The sequence below is a fragment of the Eschscholzia californica genome, unplaced genomic scaffold, assembly GCF_041429995.1.
Source record: "Eschscholzia californica isolate CP2 unplaced genomic scaffold, dmEscCali1.0.p SCAF_3, whole genome shotgun sequence".
In the NCBI taxonomy this organism is placed as follows: domain Eukaryota; kingdom Viridiplantae; phylum Streptophyta; class Magnoliopsida; order Ranunculales; family Papaveraceae; genus Eschscholzia; species Eschscholzia californica.
In genome coordinates this window covers 45,954,962-45,966,127 of record NW_028238420.1, presented here as the reverse complement: position 1 = coordinate 45,966,127, position 11,166 = coordinate 45,954,962, and the positions used below count along the sequence as shown (strand labels likewise).

General features: G+C 35.3%; 1 protein-coding gene across 1 annotated transcript; it reads right to left on the bottom strand.

The window, feature by feature from the left end:
- Positions 1-7,814: 7,814 nt before the first annotated feature.
- On the bottom strand, positions 7,815-10,674 carry LOC147550851 (uncharacterized). Its single transcript, XM_086670301.1, has 5 exons — positions 10,312-10,674; positions 8,824-9,016; positions 8,631-8,729; positions 8,364-8,537; positions 7,815-8,159 (listed from the first exon to the last, which is right to left on the bottom strand). The coding sequence occupies exons 1-5, from the start codon at positions 10,449-10,451 to the stop codon at positions 8,037-8,039; spliced, it is 729 nt and encodes a 242-aa protein (XP_086526427.1). The 5' UTR covers positions 10,452-10,674; the 3' UTR covers positions 7,815-8,036.
- Between the last annotated feature and the right edge of the window lie 492 nt (positions 10,675-11,166).

Sequence of the window (11,166 nt, the reverse complement as noted above, 5' to 3'; positions counted from 1 at the left end):
CTTGAGGGGGAGTATTAGGGACCCATGAATATTCCTCCATACTCGGCCAACCGAGTCCACCTTGACTAGGTCCAAGATTACTCATGTATTGTTAAGATTTAGTTAGGATTTACTTACTTATTCAAATTTGTAAACTCTATATATACTTGTAACTATCCCACATAAAATAACAACTTGAATATATTCAAATTCAAATCTCTCTCTCCCTCTCGCTCACTATCTCTCTCTCTCGGTCATCCCTATCTTTCTTTATCACTGTTTTATACTAAAGAGTCAGGAAAGTCCCTCTTCACAATATCGCATTGAAAGAGATGACTGTTCCAACAGCCAGAGAAGCACAAGAGCAAGCAAACACCAAAAACATTAGAGAAACACGACCATCTCTGTGAACTAAGCCGAGCATTGGCTGTTTTAGCTTCAGCATCTGTAAGAATTTTTTTTCATAAACTTTGCTTTTCGTTTAAGACAAACATTGAACACTTTGAGATGGTGCAATCTACTGGATTCTTACATATGGTTTTCTTTTACTTGTTCCAGTCAGTAAGTATGGAGAGTAAGGAGTTTCTGAGGCTTGTCAATAAGGAGGTATATGAATTGTGAAGTAAAAGAAAACTTCTTTAATTTAATTTTCTAGAGAAAAAAACACGTTAGCAAAAATAGATCTATGCTAGCCCGCAAAGGGTGGGAATAAAATTTCGAGGCCCAACACTCGCCACGTTTACCCGAGTCTTCATGAGCTTGTGGATGGCAGAATCCCAAACATGGATAGTGCCCGCTAGAATTGGTGGGTCTGCCTCCAGCCAAAAATGATTACTTGGTAGTCTGCTTGGGCTGAAGACGCCCAACGGACTACTGGTGTTTCCGCAGTCATAAGCTTTAAACCTTGCCCAAGAGAGCCGCACACCCAACCCTACACAGTCAATGTAATTATGCTGAAGAGAGCCGACCAGCATCATCATGGGAAGTTAGAGCTAGATGTGAATTCGTAATTGATTGTTATAAATCGAACATCGTTATTTGTTTTTTCAGATAGAAAGTGACCATGCAGCCGAGGCGGCTATATGTGACAAAGGTTTCTTCAGCGCTAATAAATAGGGTAGGAAACGATCAAAACTTTTTTCGCTTGCTTACTTCGGTCAATACTTAATACATAATTCACTTAATAAAACCTAATATTAAAATGGTTTACCTGATATCCCAGGTTGATGCTATGCTCCAAAAGCTTGAAAAGGAGATTGACGACGTCGATGCCAAAATCGGTGACCGTTGACGATCACTTGATAGGTGCAATTGCTTACGATGTGCTTATACCTTGTGTCTAGTCTTAAAAGGTCGATATCTATAAGTACCCCTACCATTTGGCAAAACCGGGAGCCTAATTGTTAGGGTTTCTTAAGTAGTACCCATTTTAATGCAATATAAGCACACAAATATATTGTTACTATGACAAGAGGAGCCTATAAATATTTCAAAAACCTATACATTTTCTAGTATTTATGCATCTTGTGAGTAACCTTGCAGAGACTGACACGGGTAGTCGGGTAGACATCTAAATTAACCATTTGCAGGGACTATGATGGGAAGGTAGCTCCAGAGGAGGTAGCAGGTGCAGCTATGTACCTCAAGGACACGATAGGCAAAGACGGTGTCCAAGAAATTATCAGCAACCTTTCCAAAGATACAGCCATACAGGTCATCCAAAATATCCGAGTTTCTGCCTTTACCATTTACATGCCCATTTTCCTTGTTAATTCTTTAAATCTTCAAATGAGTTTTCAGATATCTTACTGCTCTCTAACTTTGGCTGAACTCCTTTTCAAACTTCCTAAATAAAATTTGGTTCCCGCAATAAATCTAATTTTCTGTAAAATAGAGAGAATATTTTGTAATATAGAAATAATTTGACTCTTTTATCTTGTGTTTCGGATTAAGTTTACAGTGAACTATATTATCTTACGGGCTATAATACTGGTCAATTTTCATTGATTACAACAGAAGGTAAGATTCTTATCGAAGACATAATCAAATTAGCAGGTGCAGAGGAAACAACTGAAGCACATCATAAATAAAGATTTATATTCATCCACCAGATGGACACTTAACCTTCGAACAACTGGATTCACGATAAGAAAAACAAAAAATTCTTTGTCTGGGACATCAAAAAATGCTTTGCGTTTCTTTAGAATTCTTTGCAAGGAAGACAAAGACATATATAATTCAACAAGATATATACGAAGTTTAATACGGGAAAATGATGCTTATGATCTATCTTACAATTTTTCTCATTTTGCTCAAAAAAGGATTCTAATATTCAAATGATCTATAGAATTGAAACCAAAAGTCAAGCTTATCCGAGGCTTGAACATGCCTCTTTTTAGTCTTTTAACTAAAACTCAAAAAACACTAAACTAAGATTATTTAATTTTGTTTTTTGCCCAACACTAAATCTCGTCAAACCCTATTTAGTCTTTTAACCAAAGCTCAAAAAACCCCTAAAACAACATTATTATCAATTCTTTGTCCAACCCTAAATCTCTGTGAAGCCCTTTTTAGTCTTTTAATCAAATCCCAACAAACCCTAAAGTAACATTATTTAATTCTTTGCGGAACCCGTCTTTCAGAAATCGTTTCCGTCTTCTTCTTCATCCAAAAAGCTTTCTTCATCTTCCAACTCTAGCAAAGCAATGAACATACCAACACTTGTGTGGAAATTGTTCACCTACATTAATGCAACAAGGCAAGGTGCGATTTCTCTCATACAGGACAAGGTTGTATACATTCATTCGCCAACATTCAAATCAGAGTTTCCCGGTATCGATCTCTCCAAATTAATGAAAGCAATGAGGGACCGTGGTTTTACTGAACCGACAACATTATCTCAGAAAGGAAACTATTACTTCTATCATTATTATTTCCGTCGAGATAGCCCGGATTTTAGTAAAGTAAACAGAAATTTTACAACGCCTTTTCCTGCTGAAACGCCTTTTCCTGCTGTCTATAGAACTCCACCTGAACAATTAAAACAAGATCCTCCTGCTAATGCCTCCTCTCGCCAAGCGCGCGAACATGCTCGTCGTAAAGCTCTGGCCTCTTCTATGTTAAGCAAGATTGCCTGTTCCATGGGTGAGATGAACAGGATTGCCAATTCCATGGGTGAGCTGAACAGGCTTGCCGTTTCCCCGCGTACTAAAGTCACCAGCTTTAAAGAGAATGTCACCAGTTTAAAAGAGAGAGCCGAAGCTTTAAATGACAAGTGCCTTGCCCTTAAGAAGGATTGGTCTCAGCTCTCTCAGATTCTAGCGAGAGATGGACGAATTTAAGTTTTAGTTTTAGGATAATATGTTTTGAAATCTGGACATTGATTACTTTTTTTTTTTTTTTTTGATGAAGGACATTGATTACTTATTACCACTATTTGTGATCAAGAAACTACATGATATTATATTTTAATATATCTTGTATTAATTATATATAGGGGTGAGCAAAAACCGAACCAATCAACCAAACAGAGCCGAACCGATTTCGACTCGGTTCGGCCGAAAAATCGATTAACCCAAACCGGTTTGGTTTGGACTTGGGTTTCTAGAAAATCGCCCAAACCGAACCGACTGAACCCTAAGGGGTTTACCACAATAAAATATTATAAAACACTAAATTTAGGAATAATTTAATAAAACCCTAAGGGGTTTACCACAATAAAATATTATAAAACACTAAATTTAGGAATAATTTAATAAAGAAGTATTAGACTAGAAAGAAAAAGAAATAAAAAAAAAAACCCTAAAGTCTTCTATAGTCCACCGTCCTTCTACCTTCCCTCCTATTGTTATTGTTGTTGTGGTTTTCATCATCATTCATCAAGCAGAAACAATTAAACAAGAGTAATTGCCTATTTCTCTTGTGAATTTACTATCTACAAGCATTGATTGAAGCTGTAACTTGTATTCACTTTTTGGTTAAAGCATTCTTGAAGAAGTAATTATAAACAAGTTCATCTTGACAATACATAGAGATGTGTTTTAATTTTAATTTTGGTATATTTAATGGTCTAAAAGTACGATAGTTTCTTAGTTTTTATGTTGGGTATATATTTTAATTTTTTCTAAATTGTGCTCGGTTAAACCGATCAATCGAACCCAACTGAGCTGAACCAAACCAAGCCGAACCTTGTCGGCCAGCCGAATGATCGGCTCAACTTCGACCGACGATTTAGCAAAACTGTCACTTATTGGTTCGGCTTCGGCTCGAACCATAACAAAAAAAAATCGACCGTTGCTCACCCCTAATATATATATATATATATATATATATATATATATATATATATATATATATAACAAAACATAAAAGTTGTGACTAGGACAAGCTGAGTAGGACAAATTTACTAGGCAACTAAGCTGACTAGGCAACCCACCTTATTTGGAATTCTAATGGCTTTGATACATCTAATCATCCGTGCCACATCCACACAAATACAAACAGTTAGATTCAGCACTAAAATAAATCATTTAGTGGGTCCAATTAGTGCACATTGATTATAATCTTTAATGTGGATGAGTTTTAATTTTTGGGCATCTAAATCATGGGCGTCTGTATTGGTTGATCTCCGAGTATGACTTTTGAATCCTTTTGCGAGACGATTTTATTGCTTCAAACACCCTCCCATTAAATCTACTTATTATACACATCCCTTACCAAAAAATGACGTTCCAAGTCTTCCGGTATACGGTTATGAACGCTCCAAACTCCTTCCTCTTCATCTTCCTCGCTACTTTCATCTATGCTTGAACGTGGCGTTCCTCAATTACAAAAGCATCTTGTCGCTTTTTCTCTCAGAGCATTCTCAATGTGAAACAGGTAAGTTTTCTTCTAGGTTTTTCTCTCTCAGAATTTTCGGTGTTACCTCTTTTGTTTATTGGTAACATCTGTGTTTTTATTTGATCTTAAGTGTTCTAAAATTTAGAGATGTTTGTTTTGTTTGAAACTTAGCCGAGTACGGACTGTTCAAGGTTTTGGATGAAGAAAAGCTGTATAAATTCAATGTATATATTGATATCGTTCAATGTAAATATTGATTATTGTTGTTATTGATTTCTTAAGGTATCTAAAGGTTTAGAGTTTTTTCTTCTAATTTCGTTTATGTTACATTTTAGGGCTATAAAATTGAGTATTGTACCTAATGATATCATAATTTGGGGTTTTCTTCTTCTAACTTCGTTTAGCTCTTCTTATTTGGTTACTTAGTATTTGGTTTCATATAATCAATTGATTTCTGCTTACCCTATGAATAATGGATTCTTAAAGCTATACTAATAATTCTTTTTTGAACAATCAGGGAGAGAAGTAGAGAGAACCAAATTAGGAAGTTTCGGTTCACCGAGGTAGGAACAAGCTATCTACATAGATTTCATATTTCCAGGTTTTGTGATCTCTCCCTCTATTTCTTTAGTTGTGACTATTCTACGGTTTGACATCAATAATTGTTTGTATTTTTATCAATCCATTTTATTCTATCCATTATAGAAACTCTGACAATACATTAATTAGTTTTGTTATGATTTAATTCAGATGTTATAAGTCATTAGTTGATTACGTTGGGTATTTATGAGATTCTTTAGTATTCGTAGATTTGATTTAGTTTTCATAAAACTAAGGTTTTATCAGTCTTACCATAGGAAGAGGAAGTAACAGGTTTTGATTCAGACACCGAGTCAATTAGTAATATTAATAAGCTTTCATATATGAATCATATAATGGATTCAAATGAGGAAAAGCTTTTTTCGGAAAATGATTTCGGAGATAGAATCGCCCATTGAAGAACAAGATGAAGATATTGATGAGAATTTTGAAGCTTCAGGCTGCGAAGATAGCCCGAGAATAGTGGAGATTGAATTGAATGAAACTTCGAAAGTTCTTTAGTTTTGAAGGGATAGATTTATTAGATTCAAGTGTTATAGGAAGATAATTTTTTACTGTAACTGAATTAGAACAAGAACAAGAAGAATTTAGTGAAGAAATGTAAGTCTACCCATTGAATTATCAGGATAAATCTCAAGATTCTCAAGATTGAGTTCGAAGAATTCATCAGTGTCCGAGTTTGAGGACTTTGATGAATTGGAGTCATTGGTGGAGCACCGGGACTTAACATAGCAACTAAAAATGGAGATAAAGAAGATTAGATTAATAAGACTTTCAATTATCTTAGAAGAATACGAGTCCCCAAATATGGTTGAAGATTTTAAACCATGGAAGATCGACGAGAAGTACTTGCACAAAGATTGTATCAACCAGCTACACAAATTCTACAAGATTTACGAAGGATACCAAAATTTGATATTGTCAATTTTCAAAAAAATTACTCTTCAATTCTTCTCTTTGTTTACTATATATACCCATGATTTTCGTATACCTCATTATTCGTTTAGCACTGAATTGACAATCGATAGTGTTAATTCACCCACTTCGATCATTTGCTATCTCATCTTTAAAGTGTGTTGATAATTCATAGGTTTTCTTAAGTTTAAGGACCCATTTCATAAAACTTCATCAAGAAGATCAGGAACTCGAACTCTCACATTAATACTTTCACAAAATTTTCAATTTCCAAAACCTAAGAGGCCCGAAATGGAGTCAGCGACGAAGTTCAAAATTTGGAAGACCCCAATCTCTCTTGGTCAAAAACCTCTCCTCCACCACCATAGACCTCACCATTTCCACCTCTCTTTCCCATTTCCTCCCTCATTTTTTTTTTCTCTAAATGCTTTATTAGTTTTTCATTTTCTTAACCCGCAAATGACAACCTTCACGCATGACAGAATATGCATTTAAGTTGTGTCGACTATGAAAGTATGTAATGGTTATGTAGATAGTGCAAATTACATTGGACTAAACTCCATAGATAAATTTCTTGAGGCCATACTGGATTTAGCAACATGAACTTGGCAACAACGCATTTTCACCGTTTTTAAATTTTGTCGTGCCGGAGGCACGGGCTATACCAAAGTTGCCGATCCAATTTTACTAGATATGAAAACCCTAGAATCGTTCAATGCAAGCAAAAAAACCCTAGAATTGCATACCTCAATTTACCCGAGCTAGGAACAAACTCCCTCTTCATCTCTTCAAGTGTTATCTCTTCTCCTTCAGATTCAGAGGATTCGCTCACAGGAGCGTGCTCTTCTTCTACCTTTCGCCTTTTACTCACCGGGGATTCATTTTCAAATTCCATGTTTTCTCTTCTCCTCTCGTTTTGCTTTCTTCCGATAAAGGATCCATGCATACGAGTAGACTTACTTTTATAGTAATATGGAAGAACCACCTATTTGTCGGCAAGTTATTAGCAATAACCAATGGAATACCAATATCATTGATCAATGCTTTGACAGGAACATATGTAATGCGATTCTTAGCATTAAATTACAGGATCATAAGGAAGACACCGTGCGATAGACCCTAATCAAATCAGGTAATTTCACTGTTGGTTCGATGTATAATCACCTCAGAACCAACAATTATTCGTATGAAACGAGGGAATGGAAACGCATTTGGAACATTATTACGACTCCTATAATCAAATTTTTACTGTGAAAATGTTGTACGAACAGATAGACTGATAAGAAAAAAGATTGGAAAGTTCATTGGTAATATCTACAATTGTGAGTACTGCAAAAAAATTGGTAATATCTACAATTGGTAGTATTCTTTAACTTCAGCCTTTAAGTGTTCAATGACATGTCAAGATCCTATATTAAAAAAAAATACCATGAGAATCAAATTTCTTCCAAAAATAACCACAAATAAACACGGGAATTTAATTTTTCGAAAGAAATTCACCTACCAAATAAACCATTAACCGTTGCCCATTCAATTCCACATAAAAAAACCTGGGATGTTGTACATTTAACAACTGTCATATAAATAAATGTCATAGTCGGAGTCACAGTAAAGGAATCCCTCGTAACATATCATTCAACAAAACAAAACAAAAAGGTCCCTCATAACACACCATGTAACATGATATCGCCTTTTTCCAATGCTTAGGGTGACCTTGCCAGACAGGCAATATTGTTCGCATATTTGATCAACTTGCAGAAATTTTGTTGAATAGCATCATCGTTCTCCCAGCACGAAAACCTTGATTTGGCTTCATCGTGCAGTTCCTACGATAGCAAAGAGAAAAGAAGATGTCAAAAGGCCATCAGGCTCTATATATAAGTTAGTACGCATATTATTAAGAATAGGCATGTACTCTTCTAAGTAAAATAATTTTAGAATCCCAAAATCTCACCAACAAACATCATAAAAAAGAGAAATACATCTAGAAGAGAACTATAACACAAAAACGAATGCTTGAATTATATTACCTGATAATTAGTTAAGTCTTTTTCCAACTTCTCTTCATTTTCAACCACCTCTTTTGAACAACAGCTGCAAAACCTACTACGTTCTTTTATCTCAGACATCTCCCTCAAGATCTTGTTTTTTTCATCTTCATTTAAATTGGCATCAGCATTGATAATCTCATGAATATTTTTAATCTGTATTTCATAGCACATCTGATATTGAGGGAACACAAAAAAGATGAAGACAAATTACACTACAAAGTTCTAGTTTACGAGTACTGTATATACCTTCATAAGTTTTTCAAGAATCACTATAAATGCATCATAATTTTCATATAGAGTTTCTTGGAAGGTTGCAAAATGACCACTGTAAATATCGACTACAACCTGAAGAAAAAAACAGGATAAAGAAACATATTATTGCAACAAATAGTAACACTCTCAATAATTAGTATCAGCCATACAATGTGAGATGATTTACCGTCCATGCTTCTAATTCTTTTTCTATTCCTTCTTCCAGAGGTTTATGAAGCGAGTCCCTTACGATTGCATGAGCATAGTAAATCAACTCAAATATCGTCCGTCCTAGTTCAACAACCAGATCATCCATTCCTTTTTTCTTATCTCTTTTCGGCATATTAATCCAGTTTTCGATACCATCAGTGTACAATTTCCTAAAAGAATAATATGGAGACATACAAATATTAAAATAGTCTTTACACACAGCGGCCACTGAAACATGGAATAGTAATAAAAGGGCATGAAGCATATGGTGTTTCAACCAGTATGCCATATATATACAAAATTAAACCCCAAAGCGGTCGTCACGACCCACTAATAGTGAGGGGGCGAAGCCAATAATTTGACGTCTTGGGGGGGGGGGGGGCAGATATACATACAAAATTAAACCCCAAATGCACGATGAGACGTGGGTTTGAGGATATAAACTAACTTTAGTTGGTGCAAATTTAATTTTTCAAGACTCCATTAGGATACAGTTTTCTTTTTGTATCACAAAAAAATAAAAAATCAATAAAAAAACATAAAAGTTTGTAATCTAGAGACAAATCTAAGCTCTATTTAACAATTTTAATACCCAGGTTTGTTCTACCTTTCAAGGTTTTGTCTTTGTTAAACTATTAGGAAGCTTGAAGATTTTGAGTTCTTCTAGTTAGGGAAATGGGGAAAGAGAAGACAGTTGCTACTATATCCGAAGATCCTCATGCTCGAATCACAAGAGTTCGTGCTGCAGCAAATCGTGTTTCTGGTTTCATTCGTCCGCCTCAAGTACCCGCAAGACAGGAAACGAAGAGGGTATTCCGTGGAAGATCTAAAAGAGCGGCCTTCCACGATAATGATCTGCATCTTCCGTATTTCTTGCTTGGTGGACATTAGATCAATCAAGCTATCCATGGAGTTAAACTCTAGAACACTATATAAGTTATAAAGAGCCGGACTTAAAAGAAGTGGTTCTTGCACTCCAAGATTTGCAGCTTAACATCACTTCTTGCCCGCTTAATGTTATTCGAGAAAAGTATAAGCAACCAAAGTTCAAATGTGTTTCTACTTTATCATCATCATCAAGAACACTCCAAAAGTTCATATGTTCAAGACTCTTTAACATATGGGTTCTTCGTAATCAGCTAGAAATCAAATATCTTGTTAGAAACCAGATACTTATCGGTCAACTTACATGATTATCTAATACTAATATTAACCTTCACAATTACATTCAACTGTCTTCATAGTTATGGTTGGTGTTGTTGTAAAAAATATGAACAAGGTTCAAACGAAAATTTCGAAATAAATTAGTGAAAAAAAAAAATTAGGAAATAGCAGGAATCGAAAAACACGGAGCAGATCAGACAATAAAATTTGTTAAAAAGAAAAGTCAAATTAGAATTTTAAATATAAAAACCCTAGAATCGTTCAATGCAAGCAAAACAAAAAAAACCCTAGAATTGCATACCTCAATTTAAACGATTTAGGAACAAAATCCCTCTTCATCACTTCAAGTGTTATCTCTTCTCCTTCGGGTTCGTTCACAGGAGCGTGCTCTTCTTCTACCTTTTGCCTTTTACTCACGGGGGATTCATTTTCAAATTCCATGTTTTCTCTTCTCCTCTCGTTTTGCTTTCTTCCGATAAAAGGATACGACCGACGCCTTACTTTTATACTGACTAGGTATAGCCCGTGCCTCCGGCACGACAAAATTTAAAAACGGTGAAAATGCGTTGTTGCCAAGTTCATGTTGCTAAATCCAGTATGGCCTCAAGAAATTTATCTATGGAGTTTAGTCCAATGTAATTTGCACTATCTACATAACCATTACATACTTTCATAGTCGACACAACTTAAATGCATATTCTGTCATGCGTGAAGGTTGTCATTTGCGGGTTAAGAAAATGAAAAACTAATAAAGCATTTAGAGAAAAAAAAAATGAGGGAGGAAATGGGAAAGAGAGGTGGAAATGGTGAGGTCTAAGGTGGTGGAGGAGAGGTTTTTGACCAAGAGAGATTGGGGTCTTCCAAATTTTGAACTTCGTCGCTGACTCCATTTCGGGCCTCTTAGGTTTTGGAACTTGGTCGTATATATGTTGTTCTATACTTATGTCGATGTATGCTAAAACGTCTACATCTTTAAATTTGTGTGGTACTGCCCTATATTTGTTCCTTGGTGTATCTGAACCGACATGGATGACAAAGTGTTAATGTGAAAGAATCTATTTAAATCCCCGATGATACATATTTGGACTTTAGCATAACGTTTAATAGATTTGTTACTCTTATCATTTATTTCATCCATGCTAATCATCATCATACA